The sequence below is a fragment of the Podarcis muralis genome, chromosome 1, assembly GCF_964188315.1.
Source record: "Podarcis muralis chromosome 1, rPodMur119.hap1.1, whole genome shotgun sequence".
NCBI classification, from domain to species: domain Eukaryota; kingdom Metazoa; phylum Chordata; class Lepidosauria; order Squamata; family Lacertidae; genus Podarcis; species Podarcis muralis.
In genome coordinates, this window is record NC_135655.1 from 82,619,775 (window position 1) to 82,640,837 (window position 21,063).

The 21,063-nt window shown below is 42.8% G+C and overlaps 2 protein-coding genes across 2 annotated transcripts; both read left to right on the forward strand.

Moving 5' to 3' along the window:
* The first annotated feature begins 3,606 nt into the window (after positions 1–3,606).
* Positions 3,607–10,202, forward strand: LOC144325789 (olfactory receptor 5AR1-like). The gene is made up of 2 exons (XM_077920307.1): positions 3,607–4,510; positions 10,144–10,202. Exons 1-2 carry the CDS (start codon positions 3,607–3,609, stop codon positions 10,200–10,202), a joined length of 963 nt encoding a protein of 320 aa, XP_077776433.1.
* Positions 10,203–18,728: 8,526 nt separating this feature from the next.
* Positions 18,729–19,679, forward strand: LOC114584381 (olfactory receptor 5I1-like). The gene has a single exon (XM_028706207.2). It carries the CDS (start codon positions 18,729–18,731, stop codon positions 19,677–19,679), a length of 951 nt encoding a protein of 316 aa, XP_028562040.2.
* The last annotated feature ends 1,384 nt before the right edge of the window (positions 19,680–21,063 follow it).

The window sequence follows — 21,063 nt, forward strand, 5'->3', positions numbered from 1 at the left end:
TCTGTTGTAATTCTGAACTGTCTTCTTCATCTCTGGAAGGGTCAGGCTGGGGAGGCAGTCTCCACCATTCCTCCTCTGCCCCGTCCCTGACACGCAGTTTAAAAGTCCAAAGTCCTGGGAGAAAAGGAATGTTTTTGCCTGGCACCTAAAGGTGTATAATGAAGGTGCCAGGCGAGTCTCCCTGGAGAGAGCATTCCACAAACAGGGAGCAACTGCAGAAAAGGCCCATTCTCATGTTGCCACCCTCCAGACATCTTGTGGAGGAGGCACACAAAGAAGGTGATGAGCCAGTTGATGCTCTTGCATTCACTGAAGGACCATTGCTTTAGCAGATACCTCTGTTAACAGGGAGGGAAGGGAGTTTTGCCAATTTGCTCTCCTCCGTGCAGCCCCTTTCCTCTTCTGGGAGACCACCCCACACTCTGGAGCCAATATTTAGGGGCACTGGGGAGTACAGGAAATAGGACGAATGTGTGTGTGTTCAATTAAATTTTACTTAAAGTAGACTCAGGGTTTGTCCACTTTTCCACTTGCCCCATGCCTTGAAAGCATGGGTTCAAACAGTTTTCTCCTTGCCCTACTCCTTTCCTAGGGGGGAAAACTCATTCTTTAGTGCTAAATCAGAGCAAACATGCATCTGGAGAAAACCCAAATCGCTGTTTGCTCTGAATGATCGCTAAAGAGTGGTTTTTCCCAGGGGAACAAGAGCAGGACAAGAGGAATTGTGGCTAAGTCCTCATTGGAATTAATGAGGTGACTTTCAAAGAGGATTAGACACATTCATGGAAGAGAGGGCTATTGATGGCTACTAGCCTACTAGTCTATAGCTATGCTCTGACTCCACAGTTAGATACAGCATTGCTTCTGAAAACCAGTTGCTGGAAACTACTCTTGTGCTTGACTCCTGCTTGGGAGTTTCCCTCCGGCATCTGGTTGACCACTGTAAATACAGAATGCTGGACTAGATGGGCCATTGTTCTTATGTACACGCACAGAGCCAGTTCTCATCTTACTCTGAATGTGTGGAGGTTGAAGATGGAACCAGCAGATGTGGTCCCACTCCACCTCTACACAGACAGACTATGTGAGTTATGTTGACATTTGTAGCTTAGCCTATAATATAATAGTGGGTCTCCCCTTGGGATCCCAGTGAACCAAACTTGGGGTGATTTTGGAAATACCTCCATGGAATTATTATATATTGCACAACACAGTGGGGAAGAATCAGAGCTAGGAAGAGTGGAGCACAAACTTTGCTTTCAGGTCTCCAGTTCAATCCCTAGTTTGCCAAGTAGGACTAGGAAGGACCCCTGCTTGAGACAGTGCCAGTCTGAGTAAATCAGGAGTGGTGAACCTGCAATCCTCCAGATATTGTTCTATTATAATTCCCATCCGCTCCTGTCAGCATGTCAGATATTTTCTCTGTATCTGGTGTATCTAATACTTCGTGCTTTTTTCTGGCGGTACACACCAGTACACATTACTGGCACTTTTTTTTCACCTCCTTCCCAAAACCCGGGAAGCTTCTGCCCAGAGCATTCTCTGGCAGGGTCTGAGAGCCCTCCCTTGTGTGGTGACTACAAGCACCTTTTCTTCTAGAAAAAAAAGTACTGAGACAAATGAAGCAAGGGCCTGATTCAGCAAATGACAGCTTCCTATATTCCACATTTTGCAAAGAAAATTACCATCTTGGTAACATTCAGTGACCAACATTTCTCTGAATCTGTGAAGATTTCATAGAGCATCAGTGCAATAGCCCTTGAGAATCAATTTTATCACTTTGTTTGGTGAACATTAGAAGGAATCAGGAGATTTGATCACAAGGGATATTCCACATGAGAGAGGTCTCTAAGAGCCATTCTATCACTGTGAATGCTGCTTTAATATCAGAAATTTCAAGATCACTTCTACTACACTCTTGGTGTGGACACAAAATGGTTTCCAGAGATCCCTAGCAAATGAAAAGATTATACCACCAATATCCATGTTGTTTAAAATAATTCAGGAATGCCACAGAACAAAAGTGAGTCAATATTATATTTACTTATGAGCGATAATAAATGTTTTTTTGCAATGTGTAAACTGGGCACTACACATGAGAGGATCTGCATATCTCCCTCGCTTTAATCTATTGCAGAAAATGTGCCCTAGAGTAGCACATCTAATACAGATTTGCAAATTGTGAAAAGCTGGACTGTATTGAGCAGAGGGGGAAATATTGAGCAGAGGGAAAGATTTTCGCAAACTTCTTTATGTCAGACAATTTTGATTAAACCTGGAAACAGGACACAGTTTGCAGCTTGCAAGAGAAGTGGCACAAACCTCAGTTATCCACAGTGCATAAAGCTTTTCACAGAATCAGAATTGTAGAGTTGGAAGGAACCAAAAGGTTCAGCTCTCTGCAATGCAGGAATCTTTAGTGAGATATAGATTCTCCTTGCAGGCTTCTACTTATATAGGAGAATAGCTGCTTTATACCAAATCAGATCGGTGGTGCATCTAATAGAAGAGTGATTCCTGAATCATGAGGCAAAGGGGTGTAAAGCAGGATCTGTACACGGTGGCATAGGTTAAATTGGACAGCCCTGATGCATGCTGTGGTGCTTGAGGCATTTAAAAAATGCAGGCAAGTGTCTTCTGAAAGCAATAATGATGTCTCTAAGTATACCACAGTGCCATAATACTAGAGTGGGGCTGTGGAAGAAGGGAGATCATATGCCACTGTGGGAAGAGAGCAGAGAGGAAGCTCCACTATGACTGACATAGCTTGTAATGAGAGGAGATGGTTTTACCAGAAAAAAATCAATCCCTTTTAGTACTTTCCACCCCAAACTCAGGGACGCGGGTGGCGCTGTGGGTAAAAGCCTCAGCGCCTAGGGCTTGCCGATCGGAAGGTCGGCGGTTCGAATCCCCGTGGCGAGGTGCGCTCCCGCTGCTCGGTCCCAGCGCCTGCCAACCTAGCAGTTCGAAAGCACCCCCGGGTGCAAGTAGATAAATAGGGACCGCTTACTAGCGGGAAGGTAAACGGCGTTTCCGTGTGCGGCTCTGGCTCGCCAGAGCAGCTTTGTCACGCTGGCCACGTGACCCGGAAGTGTCTGCGGACAGCGCTGGCCCACGGCCTCTTGAGTGAGATGGGCGCACAACCCCAGAGTCTGTCAAGACTGGCCCGTACGGGCAGGGGTACCTTTACCTTTACCTTACCCCAAACTCACATTTAAGGGTACCTAGCACTGTAGCTATCCTTTTGAAATTTGACAGGATTCATGCCCGCAGAGCACTTTCCTTCAAACTTAATTTAGTTCTGCCCCCAATTTTTTTAAAAAAAGTTATAGACTTTGCCTGTAATCAGACAGGCTTCATTCACCATGAAGGGAGGCCCAAGTGCCTGCAAATTCTATCCACTTCTGTCTCATCCAGTCAACCTCATGTCTACCTGCATTAGCATTGTGCTTTTCTTTGCCACCTCCGGTAGCAGCCAAAGAATTCTGCTCTCAGAGCTCCAGGCTGCAAGCATGCTTCCTTACCAACTTAAACTTTTCCTGAATTACAGATCAGATTTCATCAGCAAAGTGGATACTATAAACAGATGATAGACATAGCAGAGAAATGGATAGCAAAAACCATACAAAGGTAAATGAGTTTGTCCTCTTGGGATTAGTGAACAGTCGTGAACTGAAGCCACTCTGCTTTATTGTGATATTAATTATGTATTTAGTCACCCTGACCGGGAATGTTGGGATGATCTTCCTAATCAGGATCGACCCTCAACTCCAGAAACCAATGTATTTCTTCCTCAGCCATTTGTCCTTCCTAGATTTTGGATATTCCTCAGCCATTGCCCCTAAAATGCTGGAGAATTTTTTAGCAGGGAAGAAAACCATTTCCTACAAAGGCTGCGCTGTGCAGATGTATTTTTTCGTCTTCTGTGCAAGCACCGAGTGCATCCTCCTGGCAGCAATGGCATATGACCGGTATGTGGCTATCTGCAATCCTCTGCTGTATATGGCTACTATGTCTCCCAATATGTGTTCTCTGATGGTGGCCGGATCCTACCTGGTTGGCTTCATGAATGCAATGACCCAAACGATTTCCACTTTCATGCTATCTTTTTGCGGCTCTGTCATCAACCATTTCTTCTGTGATGTTCCCCCACTATTGGCGCTTTCCTGCACTGACACAAGCATCCATGAAATGGTTCTCTTTGTATTTGCCACAGTCCTGGGCATATTCACTTCAGTGGAAATTGTGGTGTCATACGCCTTCATCCTGTCTGCTATCCTGAGAATCCACTCAACAGAGGGGAAGCGAAAGGCTTTTTCAACATGCGCCTCACACCTGGTGGCTGTCACTGTCTTCTATGGAACAACGGTCTTCATGTATCTGCGGCCAAGTTCTAACTATGCCATGGATCAGGACAAATGGGTTTCTGTCTTCTACACTGTGGTGATTCCCATGCTCAACCCCTTGATCTACAGCCTGAGGAATAAAGAAGTGAAAAATGCCTTGAGAAGATTTCAAACACTGAAATTATCTTTCAGGTGGAGCATGAGAAGCTTATAAATACTAAACTCTGACAAACTGAGCCATTTTATTGAAGTGTGTGATCTAATGCACTGTTAAGAGTGTTTAAGATATTGGGGGGATAGAAATAAGTAGTGCTAAATGCAGTGGCTTGTATGCAGGATTGTACCCAAAACACTCATGTGAATAAATTAACCTAGACAAAAATTACTATGTAGCACACTGTAGAATAAGTTATGATTCTGCAACTTCTGTAAAGATACGCATGACATGAAGAACTGGTCACCCTTGATTGCTTGAGCATCTGGGATTCACGAAGGAATGCTTGCTGGACACCTAACACACACAAAGAACACTGTCCTGACCAGCTGAAAATCTAGGTCTTACTTAATGGTTTTCATTTTTAGTGTCATAAAATTATAAAATCCAATAAAATGTTTTTTAAAACAAATCTGGTTCTTTCTGTACTGAAATATGACATGAATAAATCTAGGTTTGCCTTTCATACTTTCTTTTAGGAAAATATATTTTAAAATATTACCAAAACCTGAACATTTGGGGGAAGAATGAGAAAAGCTCCCAACCTTATACATCATTATTTAGGGAAGTTTTTAATGTTTGATGTTTTATCATGTTTTTAATATTCTATTGGGAGTCACCCAGAGTGGCTGGGGAAAGCCAGCCAGTTGGGCAGGGTATAAATAAATTAGTAGTAGTAGTACAGTAGTAGTCTGGTGATAGCACTTTGAAAGTCAGCCTTATCCTTAAAGCAATACTTGGTGGGTGTGTATTTATTTATTTATTTATTTATTTATTTATTTATTTATGCTTATTGGTTTTAATTCAACACATTTGTCAGGGTGGGACAAATCTCTAGTCCAGCACATTCCCCCCCAAAAAATGAGAGGTGCTCAAATGGAGCAATTTAACTTGAGTACTGAGGCTGAGGTGAACTCCACTGCATAGAAGGTGAAGGTTAAGGTAAAGGGACCCCTGACCATTAGGTCCAGTCACGGATGACTCTGGGGTTGCAGCGCACGCTTTACTGGACAAGGGAGCTGGCATACAGCTTCCAGGTCATGTGGCCAGCATGACTAAGCCGCTTCTGGAGGACCAGAGCAGCACACAGAAACACCATTTACCTTCCCACCAGAGCCATACCTATTTATCTACTTGCAGTTTGACGTGCTTTCGAACTGCTAGGTTGGCAGGAACTGGGACCAAGAAACGGGAGCTCACCCCATCGCGGGGATTTGAACCGCCGACCTTCTGATCGGCAAGCCCTAGGCTCTGTGGTTTAACCCACAGCGCCACCGGCCTCCAAAAACAAGCACAGACCTCACCCAGCCAGCAGAAGGTTGGAACATACTATCATCCTACATATGCAGTGTTGTCACACCCTTGGGGTGCTGTCCAATGAAGAAGTTCCATTTGCTCAAGGATTTCCATTGGCACCATAGAACTTTTTCTCCCTCTTCTCTCCCTGCATACCCTTATACTTCCCCCAAATCTCCTCCAGAGGGCTGGAGAACCCCCAGAGCTTATTTAGGGGATGGACATGGGAAGTGGAGAGAGAAGTTAAGATCCATTGCACAGCCAGAAGCCTTTGCAATAACAGAACTATTTTGTTGGTTGCCATCCTTTGATCTGGAACTGGCAGCAAGGAACACTGCATTTATCCAAATCATGGACTCAGGTCAAAATTGGCTTTATTGTACTATTTGCTGCTATGTTGGAATACATGACATGATATGAAATTACTAGTGCGCTCAGCGTTTGGTCAGAGTTTGAGCTCTGAGCTGCTTGAGATAGACTCGGCACCTGGAGAGGCGAAGCAGGAGCAACAGGAGGCGTAAGTTGCCCCTACTCGGGTGGATTTCCCGGGAGCAGAGGCTCAGCAGCGCAAAAAGGGGTTTCCCCACACTAGAACTGGACTTTAAGACACTTTAAAAAGAAGAAATTTAGGGGAGAACCTCAGCACAAAGGAGAGAGACTGCCCTCCGGTGCCTTCGCCTCCAGACCCCATGAGCTAGCGCTGGACTCTCCAGTAAGATATTGACACAAATTCAAGGAGCGTTCCCTCCCAATATATACAGTGAGAAAAGGGTTATTTAAGCCCCAACAATACATCAGAAACAAAAAAAGGGGGAACTAACAAACAGATAAAATTAAGGTGTTGCGAGTGGAATGCTAAAAGAGGGTCATCCCTCACAACAGAAATTAACGCTGCAGAATCGGCAGTGCGGTAGAGATCTTGAGGGGCTTCTCTGCACTCCCAAAATAACACAGTCAACCCAAGAAGTGTCACTGGAGTTTGGAGCGGGGGAACAGTTTAGACCAGCTAAACAGACAACAGAAATAGGGAGAGCTCTTTGCCAGTGACTTGCAGAGATCTGGAGAGGTGAGGAGAAGGCTGGAAAAGTGAGTCAGCAGATTGAGTGGGGTGGGTGGTGGCCATTGCTGAAAGACTACACTGGAAAAGACTTCAATGAGCCGCTATAACACCAGAGAAAGATAGAGTGAGGAACGGCAGGAAGAGCTACACAGCGGCCACTAGTGGAAGAAGAAAACATAACAGCCAAGAGACATAATACTCGAGAGTAGTAGGAAGAGCGACACAGCGGCCACTAGTGGAAGGAAAAGATATAACAGCCAAGAGGGAAAGTATATAGCCATACCCGCAATGCCAATACTTGCTTAGAGGAACTGTAAAGCATAAACATCAGATACAAATAAAGGGAAAAATTAAAATTCCAAATATATCCAGCATAAAGATAAAATTAATTACCCATGAAAATTAGATCCAATTAAACTTCCCACAGGGGAACTCCCAATAGTTTTAATCTTTGGAAACTATATAGAATCCGAGCCAGAGAAGCGGAATCGAAACACAATTGAATGCAATCTCAAAATAACCAGCCATCCAAAAATATCCAAATACCCAAATGGGTTCAAAGAGAACGCAATCAACAATTGGCCAAACTTGAAATTGCCAGCCAGGCAAGGAGAACTTTGGTGGCGGAAGGTGAAGCAAGTATGGATGTAAAGGATTTGATTATTGTCATGCAGAAAGACTTAGGGGACAGAATAAACTCAGTATACGGAAACATAAAATCACTGGAAGAGAAAGTAGTAACTATGGGCAATAAAATTGAAAAAAACTCAGCTCTTATAATGGACCTTACACATCAAATGAACCAATTGACAACGAAGAATAAAAAAATTGATAAGACAGTGCAAGAAGTGAAGGCAAAGGCATTGAAGCAAGAAGAAATAACCAAAAAGATGGCGGCTGAGCAAAAAGAACTGAAAAAAATCCAAGACAAAAACAAGGGGGAAATAGAGGACCTAAGGAAGATGCAGGAGGAGATTTGGGATGAATTGGCAGTCCTTGAGTTGAGACAAAAAGAAATGATTCTCTGTCTGAGAGGAATACCAGAGAGCCAGGATGATGACATTTCGACAAAATTATTAAAAGTCCTGGCGGACTGGTTGGGGGTCCAGGAGAAGGACTTATCATAGATATTGATAAAATTTTCAGGATAAAACTACATAAATCTAAACCCAAAAAAGGACCAGGAGACTGCCTGGTCTTCTTGAACTCAAGACTTCTCAAAGAAAAAATATTATTGAAAAGTAGAAGTAATACCTTATGTATAGATGACAAAGTCATAGAAATAATGACCCACCTCCTGAAGAAAAGGGAAAACTACAAACCCCTGACAACTGCTCTAAAGAAAAACAAAATTTTATTTAGATGGGAATTCCCCAAAGGGCTAACATTTGCCTATAAAGGAAGACGCAAGACCTTCAGATCGGCAGAAGAAGCAGACTCTTTTTGTAAAAAAAACTGGAAGGACTTGGGGGGGAGAAACCACAAGAAGCCAAAGAAGCAAGATTGTAACAGAACTGGAAAATAGGACTTTATTTTTAAACTTTAATTTTGAAAAAGTGATGTATGAACATTAAGACTTTATGGCACTTAAATGCATTTCTTGGAACGTAAATGGGTTAAACAGTAAACTTAAAAGCCATAAAATAAATCACGTATTAAAGAGGAAAAAATGGGATATCATATGCCTGCAAGAGACCCATATCTCCAAAAGTCATACAAGGGTCTTACAGAATAGAAACCTGGGTCTAGAGTTTATTGCATCAGGAACAGAGAGAAAGAGGGGTGTTGTGATTTATGTTAAAGCAAGCCTAGACCCCCAATTACTTTTTGTGGCTCAAGAAGGTAGAACTGTAGGAGTGCGGATTAATATAGAAGGGGGGGAAATAATCATAATGGGCATATATGCCCTGAACAATAATAAATCAGAGTTTTTTAAGGAGCTGGGAAAGAAGTTATGGAACTATATTGGGGAGAATATTGTTCTTATGGGAGATTGGAATGGAGTGGTCTTGGTTGAATGGGATAGAACTTTTAGAGGGAAACGTACCAATGAAGGTAAACTACCCCTCTCCTTTTTCCAGATGGTGGACAATTTTGACCTCTATGACTAATAGAGAATTAAACACCCTAATGGGAAAGATATTACACACTTCTTGGAAGCTAAAAAATCAGGGGGGAGGTTAGATGCTATTTGGATTTCTAAAGGGCTGACCCTCTTCTTAGAAAAAGCAGAAATTCTGGGAAGGACTATATCAAATCATAATCCAGTAACAATACATATGGAAATTAAAAAGCAAACAAAGGGAAGGTGGAGGATGAACGATGAGATATGGAGAGACGAACAATGGGTGATGCAAGCAAAAAACAAGTTAGCGGAATTTTTCGAGATAAATGGGAAACAAAATACAGATATAAATGTAGTTTGGGACGCAAGTAAAGTGTACATGAGGGGTCTTGGAATACAACAAATGGCTAGGCTGAAGAAGAAAAAAGACAATAACATCCACAAGCTAACTAAACAGATAAGAATTAATGAAAAAGAATTGACCAAAAATCCAAAAAGTCATGAAATATTACAAAAAATAAAGATATTGCAATCCCATATCTCCGGTATATTAAATAAGGAAGTAGAAAATAAAATTAAATGGGCAAAACAAAGGTATTTTGAGTCCGCCAATAAGCCCGGCAAGTTGTTAGTATGGATGATAAAGGAAAAGCAAACAAAAAAAAATATAAATAAAATTCTGGACCAAGGGGAGGAAATAACCGACCTAGTAAAAATAAAACTAAATTTTTTAAACTTTTATAAAGATTTGTATAAACAAGAACAATTAGATGTTAATAAAATGGAAGAGTATTTACAACAAAATAAATTACCAAGAATTGAAAAAGAAGTAGAGGCCCTAAACTCCAAAATAGAAATAGATGAAATAGCACAAGTAATAAAGAAAATGAAGAGTGGCAAATATCCAGGTCTTGACGTAATTACATTAATGTACTATAAGAAACTGGAAGATGTAATCCTCCCTATATTACATAGAATAATGAATAATATATTGGGAGGGAAAGATATACCACAATCATGGAAAGAAGCACTGATCACTCTAATCCCAAAACAGGGAGTGGAGTTGGCAGACATGAAAAATTATAGACCAATCTCCCTGTTGAATACAGATTATAAAATTTATACTGGAGTGATGGCTAATAGACTAAAAAAGATTCTAAACAACTAATCAGCAGAGATCAGGCGGGTTTCTTACCGGATGGACATTTAAAAACAATATAAGAATAATAACTGACCTTTTGGAGTATGTGGAAATGAAACCAAGTAAAAAGATGGCCATGTTATTGGTCGATGCAGAAAAGGCTTTTGATAGAGTATCATGGAATTTCCTATTGGAAACTTTTAAAGGTCTGGACATAGGAGGGGAAATAATTAATGGAATTAGGGTGATATATGAGAACCAAAAAGCAAAACTGCTAATAAATAACAAGATCACCGAAGAGTTCAGCATCGAAAGGGGGACAAGACAGGGGTGCCCTCTTTCCCCACTTCTCTTTATTGCCACCTTGGAACCACTTTTAATTGCAATAAGAAAGGATAAAAACATAAGAGGAATTAACCTAGGAACTCGATATTATAAAATTAAAGCCTTTGCAGATGATGTAATCGTAACCATTGAAAACCCAGTAGAAAGTATCCAAAAAACGCTTGCACAATTGGAAGAATATGGGAAGGTATCTGGGTTCAAACTGAATAAAGGAAAATCCAAATTATTAACGAAAAATTTACATAAGTCAGAACAAGAGGATTTGGAAAATACAACAGGTTTAAAGGTAGCCAATAAGGTAAATTTGGGGGGGGGGGGGGGTTGGATCACCAATAAGAATATAAACTTATATAAGGACAATTATGAGAAGAAGTGGAAGGAAATAAAAAAAGAATTAGAGATCTGGGGAAAATTGAATTTGTCCCTGTGGGGGAAAATATCCACAGTTAAAATGATGGTTTTGCCAAAGATGATTTTTATGTTCCAAACAATACCTAAAATTAAAGGCATAAGGTGTTTTAAGGAATGGCAGAAAGACCTTGCCAAGTTTATTTGGCAAGGAAAAAAACCACGCATAAAATTTAAGCTACTAACAGAGTTGAAGGGGAAAGGAGGCTTTGCGGTCGCTGACCTTAAACTGTACTTTGAGGCAGCGAGCTGGACAAGGACTGGATATTAATTAAAAACACGGAAGTCCTAGATCTGGAGGGATGGGATATTGTGTACGGGTGGCATGGCTACACAGGCCATGACAAGGTTAAATCCCACAAAGGATTTTTAAATCATATTGTGAGAAGGGCATTACCGTATTTTTCGCTCTATAACACGCACCAGACCATAACACGCACATAGTTTTTAGAGGAGGAAAACAAGAAAAAAAATATTCTAAATGAAACAGTGGATGTATGATTTTTGTGGTTCATGCTGTGGCCACAGACATGTGATCTGACAGTGAGTTTGGAGTAGCCCAATGCAAAAATCCTGAGGATCCATGTGGATCCATGCTTTGTAACCACGTTTTTGCACCACTGCGACCCTAGGCAACAGTGGGTGCGTGATTTTTTTGGTGCAGGCTGTAGCCATGGACATGCTATGTTATCCGATGGTGAATTTGGGGTGACCCAATGCAAAGATCCTGTGGATCCATGCTTATAAAAGTCCCTATTAAGGATAAAACAGACAGGATATACGAAGTATGATTTCTTTTTTATTTACGGTATTTCTTTTTTGGCCACCTCTGTCACTGCAACCTTTGCTCTGTGCTTGCACACTTTTGGGCAATAGGGCATGTAACACACTTTTTTTCATCTGCCAAGATGTAGAAAATCAATTTTAATGTCCCTATATAAAATGCCTAGTGAAGCAGAAGGGTATTACATCAGCCACTGTATTAAGGCTAAACGTTTGAAGAACAGCTCTCTAGGGGGGGGGGACTAAATTCCATTTTCAATCAATTGTTATTGTGGCAGCAATTATCAGTGTATAGCGCACAATGAGGAAATGAACTTTAAAAAATATATATAAAAAACATTCTCACGTTATACTTCTTCAAAGAAGAGTATTAGGCTTTTAATGAAGGGGAGAGGAGAGATGCTGTAATCCTCCTGGCTCAGGAGATTCTGATTTACCTGCCGCGTTAGAAAGTATAGATTAAGATATTTGATATACAGCATATAAATCCAGAGATTTCCATGTCTCACTCTGCAATCCAGCCTGCTGTTACTTACGAGCAGGGAAGCAGGGTTTCTCTTCCAAACAAGCATACTGTCTCCCTCCAGCAGTACATTGCTTGGAGAAGCTGTAATTTGGAGGGGGCCTGGGGGCAGGGCTCTCTGCTTTTGGAAAAGAAATGAGAAACCTACCATTGTAAAGCAAAAGTCCCCTCCACCCCACCCAAGCCAGCCCTCTCTCTCTCTCTCTCTCTCTCTCCCACTTGCGTGTTTTTCGGCTGCCTGCGAGTCCCTAGAGCACGGAGAGGAGGAGGTGGTGGGCTGGAGCCTGCACGGAAGGACTTGATCATTTCCTTAACCCTCTGCTTGCCAGGAGGGCAGGGGATTCCCTGCTCTTTGTTGAGTTTGAGCAAACGCAGCAACAGAAGCTGGTGGGCAGTAAGACCCTGAGGCAGAATGCAGGAAAGGAACAGCTTCCGCCTTCCCTCCGCCCGCCCGCCGCCCGATCTTATTTTTGCCTTATTTTTGCCTATTTTGCCCCTTAGCTCCGGAGAGTCAGCTCCAGGGACCACACATTCGCTCAATAACACGCACAGACATTTCACCTTACTTTTTAGGAGAAAAAATCTGCGTGTTATAGAACGAAATTTACGGTATATGAAGTATGGGAGAGAAGTAAAAAATCAATAGTAACCAAAACACCATGGTGGCTGTCACCAATGGAATCTATGTTGGTTCACAGGATAAATATGAACAGCGATTGGTTAACATATAAGGATTTAGTAGAGGAAATAAGTAGTGATCCAAAAAATAAAGGACCTAAGCGAACTGAAACAGAAGAGCCTGGCTGGAGTACTATCAACTAAAATCCGCCCTTGAAAAGGATAAAAGAACCAAAGGATTTGACAAAAAATATCCTATCTGGAGAAGGATATTTTATATAATAATCAAAAGACACTTTCAAAAATGTACAAACTACTTTTGAATTGGCAAAGAAAGGAGGAGGATATCAAAGAAATTACAGTAAAATGGGAGAGGGACCTGGGACATACGACCAAACCCAATATTTGGAATGAATTATGGACTAAATATATAAAATTCACGGCTTGCTTCCTTATAAGGGAAAATCTTATGAAAATGTACTATAGGTGGCACCTGACCCCTGTAAAACTTGCAAAAATAAATAAATCAAACAATAACAAGTGCTGGCGATGTAAGGAACAGAAAGGAACATACTACCAAATATGGTGGTCCCGTCTAGAGATACAAAGATACAAAGCGCCATGCCCCCCGGTCCTGTCTAGAGATACAAAGATACAAAGTGCCATGCCCCCCAGACCGACGCAACGCCCCTACGGGCGGCACACCACGCCCCCAGGACAACGCCAGCCCCGCCCCTGCCTGCTCTCCGCCCCCCGATGCCAGAGCATGAAGCTCCGCCACTGCCAGAAGTTTGGCTGTTGCATCCCGTTGACCTCTCATACCTGCACCCAGGACCTAAGAGAGGGTGAGAGGGAGAAACATGTTTCTCTAGTCCTGCTCAAGCATTCCCCTCATTAGATTAGCATCCCCAAAGTGGAGAAGAGAAGGGTTCCACCTGCTGATCCCACCTCTGCCTTTGCATCCCCATCAGCTACATCCCTTGTTGTCCCTCTACAGAGGACTATCTGTAGAGGGCAGCGCGATTTCCATGCATAGACTGTGATGTGGAACCCAGTGCAAACAGAAATCCACATCACAGGATGAGCTTACACCTACAAGGCAGGCTCTCTGCTACAGACATGGTCCATAATGCCTCAAAGCAGAGCCTATGTCTACTCTTCATCCAAAATCAAAGGTCCCCACAGCAGCTCACAAATATCAATAATACAATCTAAAGAGGGATAACACGAAGGAAGAGGGTATGAGAAGAATGGGGGGGGGGGACAAACTCAGCACTAGTTTTTAATTGCAGCATTCTTGGAACAACCTGCTGGAAGGGAATGAGCTCAGGAAGCTGAAAGTCACTGATCCCACTGCTGAGCTTATAGAGAGCTTCTACAATTCCATCTCTCCCCCTGCTGTAGCTTAATGGAAAGGAAGCAGCAGTCTGACTGGGGGAAGGGGGCAGCTGTTTAATAGTCCCACTTCAGAACCTTCTGAATAGCCTCATGGCAAGCAGGAGAGCTTGACTGTAAGGGGCAGCTGAGCATATGTGTGGCAAAGCATGCTTGCTTTGCCTCAGCAAGTCCAGAGACTATTGATTGATTGTCACAATTAAGCATGGGATCTCAACTGTAAAAACTGGAGCTTAAAACAGCTTTCATAGTATGATTCATAAGAAGCACTTCATTATCTTTAAAATAACTCTGCAAAATGCACAAAACTGTCATGGTTTAATTACCATGCTCTGCAGACAATACTCCTGAGATCTTATGGTGCCATATCCTTCAGAGGTTATGCCCCAAGGGCTCGAAAAAGGAGCATATATATATAGCATTTTTTCCAGCTTAGGAGCAAATTGTGAATTCAGAGAAGGAAAATAAGGGAGCCAAAGGTATGTTGAATGGGTCTGCATTTTTGTTCAGAAGACTAACTATCGCAATTTTATTTTTCAGCATTAGTTAACTAATATTGAGGCCCTATGTGGCAACAGCAACAGACCATATGCACCACCTGATGGCTAACTGAATTTCATGGAGCAATCTGTAAGATTACATTTTTATACATTTTTGCCCATCTACTAGGTCTTAGGTACCATTTATATAGTGTTTTCATATAATTCTCTCTTTAAACCATAACATGCTGTAAATTTTATATCCGTGTTCCACAGTCATAGAATCATAGAATCATAGAGTTGGAATAGACCACAAGGGCCATCGAGTCCAACCCCCGGCCAAGCAGGAAACACCATCAGAGCACTCCTGACATATGGTTGTCAAGCCTCTGCTTAAAGACCTCCAAAGAAGGAGACTCCACCACACTCCTTGGCAGCAAATTCCACTGTTGAACAGCTCTTACTGTCAGGAAGTTCTTCCTAATGTTTAGGTGGAATCTTCTTTCTTGTAGTTTGGATCCATTGCTCCGTGTCCGCTTCTCTGGAGCAGCAGAAAACAACCTTTCTCCCTCCTCTATATGACATCCTTTTATATATCTGAACATGGCTATCATATCACCCCTTAACCTCCTCTTCTCCAGGCTAAACATGCCCAGCTCCCTTAGCAGTTCCTCATAAGGCATCGTTTCCAGACCTTTGACCATTTTGGTTGCCCTCCTCTGGACACGTTCCAGTTTGTCAGTGTCCCTCTTGAACTGTGGTGCCCAGAACTGGACACAGTACTCCAGGTGAGGTCTGACCAGAGCAGAATACAGTGGCACTATTACTTCCCTTGATCTAGACGCTATACTCCTATTGATGCAGCCCAGAATTGCATTGGCTTTTTTAGCTGCCGCGTCACACTGTTGGCTCATGTCAGGTTTGTGGTCAACCAAGACTCCTAGATCCTTTTCACGTACTGCTCTCAAGCCAGGTGTCACCCATCTTGTATTTGTGCCTCTCATTTTTTTTGCCCAAGTGCAATACTTTACATTTCTCCCTGTTAAAGTTCATCTTGTTTGTTTTGGCCTAGTTCTCTAATCTGTCAAGGTCATTTTGAAGTGTGATCCTGTCCTCTGGGGTGTTAGCCACCCCTCCCAGTTTGGTGTCATCTGCAAATTTGATCAGGATGCCCTTGAGCCCATCATCCAAGTTGTTGATAAAGATGTTGAATAAGACAGAACCCTGTGGCACCCCACTAGTCACTCTTCTCCAGGATGAAGAGGAACCATTGATGAGCACCCTTTGGGTTCGGTCAGTCAGCCAGTTACAAATCCACTGAGTGGTAGCATAGTCAAGACCGCATTTTACCAGCTTCTTTACAAGAATATCATGGGGCACCTTGTCAAATGCCTTGCTGAAATCAAGGTAGGCTACATCCACTGCGTTCCCTTCTTCTACCAGGCTTGTAATTCTGTCAGAAAACAAGATCAGGTTAGTCTGACATGACTTATTTTTCAGAAATCCATGCTGACTATTGGTGATCACAGCATTCCTTTCTAGGTGCTCACAGACTGTTTGCTTAATGATCTGCTCCAGAATCTTCCCTGGTATTGATGTCAGACTGACTGGGCGATAATTATTTGGGTCCTCTCTTTTCCCCTTTTTGAAAATAGGGACAACATTTGCCCTCCTCCAGTCTGCCAGGACTTCGCCTGTTCTCCAGGAATTCTCAAAGATGACTGCCAGTGGTTCTGAGATCACATCTGCCAGTTCTTTTAATACTCTTGGATGCAGTTCATCTGGCCCTGGAGACTTGAATACATCTAAACTAGCCAAGTATTCTTGTACTCTGTCCTTAGTTATTCTGGGCTGTGTTTCCTCTGCTGAATCATTTGCTCCAAATTCTTCAGGTCGGGCATTGTTTTCTTTATCGGAGAAGACTGAGGCAAAGAAGGCATTGAGGAGTTCAGCCCTTTCTGTGTCCCCTGTTTGCATTTCACCATCTTCTCCTCTGAGTGACCCCACTGTTTCTTTGTTCTTCCTTTTGCTACGGACATACCCATAAAAGCCTTTTTTGTTGCTTTTAACCTCTCTAGCAAGCCTGAGCTCATTCTGTGCTTTAGCTTTTCTGACTTTGTGTCTACATGTGCTGGCTATTTCTTTGAATTCCTCTTTGGTGGTTTCCCCCCTTTTCCATTTTTTGTACACATCCTTTTTTAATCTTAACTCAGTTAAAAGTTCTTTAGATAGCCACCCTGGCTTCTTTAGGCACCTTCCATGTTTCCGTCTCATTGGTATTGCCTGAAGTTGTGCTTTTACTATCTCCCTCTTAACAAACTCCCAGCCATCATGAATTCCCTTTCCTTTTAGTATTACTGTCCATGGGATCTCACCCAGCACTTCCCTAAGTTTTATGAAGTCGGCTTTCTTAAAGTCAAGAAATTGAGTCCTAGTATGCTTGGCTGCTCCTTTCCGCTGTATAGTAAACTTCAGAAGAGCATGATCACTCGCGCCTAATGATCCTTCCACTTCTACCCCACTAACCAGGTCATCAACATTGGTTAGGACCAGATCTAAAATGGCTGTTCCTCTTGTTGCTTCTCCCACTTTCTGGACAATGAAGTTGTCTGCAAGGCCAGTGAGGAATCTGTTTGACCTTATGCTCTTGGCTGAGTTTGACATCCAACAAATATCCGGGTAATTGAAGTCCCCCATTACTACTATCTCCCTTCCTTTTGCATGCTTGGCCATCTGTTCCAGGAAGGCATCATCTATGTCCTCCGTTTGGCTTGGGGATCTATAGTAAACTCCCACAATGAGGTCTCTATTATTCTTCTCTCCCTTAATTTTGACCCAAATGCTCTCACTTTGGCTTTGAGGTTCTAAATCTTGGATCTCTTCACAGGTATACACATCCCTGACATATAACGCCACTCCTCCTCCTTTCTTGTCTGGTCTGTTTCTCTGAAATAGATTGTATCCCTCCATTATTACATTCCAATCATGAGACTTATCCCACCAGGTTTCAGTGATGCCTATTATGTCATATTTAGTTTGCTGTACCAAGAGCTCAAGCTCATCTTGTTTATTTCCCATGCTTTGCGCATTAGTGTACAGACATTGAAGTCCATTAATCATTCCCCCGTGTCTCTTATTTAAGGATTTTTTCCTCCCACCACTAGGTCTGCGTGCTGTTTGCTCCATTTGGTCTATGACATTTGGATGATCATCTTCATCAATTGATAGACTCCTACCTTCAGGAGCACTGTCTCCCTCCCCCACATTCCCATGCTTCCATTTCTATATTATGTGTGTTTTTTAGATTCAAGAAACATAGCCTCTGTTCATACACAGAGTCCTGTCCTTAAGATAAAGTGGATGTGTGCAGATACCTTGGCAGTACTGAGTGAGTTCTTTTTGTTGAAACTAGGAGCGATTCCTTTCACAGCCATCCATCTACATCCTGGATGGCTCCAGGCAAAAACGTTACTCTTTGACCAGGCCTTTGTGTAATTAACATCCAATGCCATTTTAAAATGTGTTCAGGAGGGAGGGGTTACTGGGTTGGTTTTTGTTTTTGTTATGTATTTTGATATTGTGATTTTATGTTGTAAACACCCTGAGACCTGCACATACAGGGCGGTATACAAATTTGTTTGTTTGTTTGTTTGTTTGTTTGTTTAGAATCCTGACAAAAGCCGAGACATTCAGCATCAAATAAGGAGGGGGGTGGAGTTCCTTCCCCAGCTGTGTGTTAGTTAGCAGAAGACAACAACAGATGAAAGGAAAAGAGAGAAACAATGGCCCATATCATTTCCTGATACAGGTCGGTGACTATAACTGATTTTCATCCTCTGAACATTTGTTCCCATCACCACCTAACAGTGCTTCTTTCAAATTATACGGTGCTGCCCATTTGAAATTGATACCTTCCTTTCTTTATTGTCGTAGCTGCTGACCTACTTTTGTGGTGCCTGCTTTATTGAAAAGTATGTTGCCTTTCTTTCCCTAAGCACACTGAGTTCTGCAGTCCAGCTTCTGCCTCCTTCCAGTACCTAACATATTGCAAAGAGATGTCAGATGGTAATGAAACCACAGTGACCCATTTTGTCCTCTTGGGCTTTGCCAGCAGCCCAGCTATTCAAGTCGTCCTCTTCATGGTATTCCTGATGCTCTACAGCTTGGTTCTGCTGGGGAACATTGGGCTGATGGTTCTGATCAGAACCAGCCCCCAGCTCCAGTCCCCTATGTACTTCTTCCTTAGCAATTTGTCATTGGTTGACCTCTGCTATTGCTCTGTGATCGTCCCAAAGATGCTCATCAATTTCTTGGCAACAAAAAAGGGTATTTCGTATGCCGGCTGCGGACTGCAGTTTTATTTCTTCTGCACTTTTGCTGACACTGAGTCTTTCATCCTCGCTACTATGGCATATGATCGGTACGTAGCCATCTGTAACCCACTTCTTTATACCGTCATCATGTCACCAAGGCTCTGCTTCCTCCTGGTTGCCCTCTCTTACCTTGGCGGTACATTGAGTGCCCTGGTCCACACCTGCTTTGCCTTCAGGCTCTCCTTCTGTGGCCCAAATGTCATCAACCACTTCTTCTGTGACCTTCCATTGCTTCTGAAGCTGTCGTGCTCAGACACCTCCCTCAATGAGCTCCTGCTCTACACATATGGGAGCTCAGTGGAAATCATGTCCTCCATCATCATCATCATCTCCTACGTCCTCATTGTCATCTCGGTCCTGAAGATGCACTCCGCTACGGCAAGAAGCAAGACGTTCTCCACCTGTGCCTCTCACTTGACCTCCGTCATCATCTATGAAGGGACACTCCTCTTCATCTATTCCCGCCCCAGCTCCTGGTACTCACCCACCTCTGACAAATACATCTCTGTCTTCTACACCATTGTTATCCCTGTACTGAACCCCTTAATCTACAGTCTGAGGAACAAAGATGTGAAGAATGCCCTCCGGAGAACAATAGTCACTAAAGTCTTTGTTCGGGTGTCTCATAACTGAGAGACTGTCGAAAGAAGAATCATAGAAATTTATTTATTTATTTATTTATTTATTTGTGTGGAGCAATTGTTCCTTGTTCCTGGAATGGCTTTTTCCCAGTCAGTTCTAACAATACAGTCCATAAAATCTAAAAGACAGGACACAAAAAGGGAAAGGGACGGTGCAGTGCGGGGACAAATTCAGACACCAATTGTGGACCCAGGCGCAGGGTCCATGTGGCCAATGGAGCCTAAAGAGAGGGAAATAATAAGGCATGAGACAACTGGTATTGGGTTCAAAGTGGCCACAACTTTATTGATTGCAAATCAAAACTTGATTAAGTAGGTTTTGGAAAAAGGCATCAGATATGTATCCTGAATCAACCACCCAGCCTTCTGGTTTATTATTTTCAGCTGGGTTAACTCTGGGTTAAGAATCACCCTATGACAGACATCAAATCAGATCAATCCCTCCAGGACTGCCATTTTGGATGGGTGCTATAGCCCATGGTCCCTCATCTGGGCTCCTGGGCAAAGCACTCCTTCCTGAATCCCTTTAGTGAGACACTGTCAGGGGCTTGTTGGATGCAGAGGAATAGTGGGAGGAACCAGCTGGGGAACCCCAAGAGGGAAAGGCTCAGAGCCCAGGCAGACCCTCCAAGTGCCCCTATTTTCCAGGGACATCCCAGACTTAGAAAAGCAGTCCCAGTTTCTGATTTGATCCCAGAATGCCCCACTTTTCCTTAGGATGTCCCTATTTTCATTGGAGAAATGTTGGAGGGTATGGAGTTATCAGGCCATTTGAAGGCAATCCTGTATAGTTTTTTAATGTTTAATGTTTTTAATGTTTTAATATATGTTGGAAGCTGCTGGGGCGATCCAGTAGTATGTGTGGGGTATAAATAGTAAAATTATCATTGTGGAATGGGACACCCCTATTTTCGTCTGAGAAATGTTGGAGGGTATACCCAGGATGTGGTGGTGGTCAATGAGTGGTCAGAGGGAGAAGAGGAAGAAGACTGAAAGGAGGAGGTATCAGAAGCTGAAGATATAACAGGAGTTAGTGAGCTGGGAGAGTCTGTGACAGAGGAGTCCAGATGTAGAAGCAGGAGAGTGGGATGAGGGAGGCCAAGAGGCAGAGATGAGTCAGGCTGGTGAAGAAACATGGGTGTCTACCCCTCCTGCTGTGACAGGCTCCCCTTCCCTCCCCTTCCGGTCTCCAAGGACCAAGAGAGGCAAGACAGACATGCAGGTACAATCTCAGATTGCTTGGATGAAACCCTGGTGTAATCATCTCAGGCAGGCAAGCAAGCTCCAATAAGAATTAATGAGTCTCTGGCAGTTTTATGTATATTTATTTACATCCAGAAAGTGGCTCCAAGTCTTCTGCCATTAGCTACGAGTTG

Bases quoted from the DNA above. Each gene is read 5' to 3' on its own strand.
- LOC144325789 (XM_077920307.1), top strand. From the start codon at position 3,607: ATGGATAGCAAAAACCATACAAAGGTAAATGAGTTTGTCCTCTTGGGA. The intron at 4,511-10,143 runs GATTTCAAACAC...AAGATTCTAAAC, and splicing joins AGTGAAAAATGCCTTGAGAA to AACTAATCAGCAGAGATCAG.
- LOC114584381 (XM_028706207.2), top strand. From the start codon at position 18,729: ATGTCAGATGGTAATGAAACCACAGTGACCCATTTTGTCCTCTTGGGC.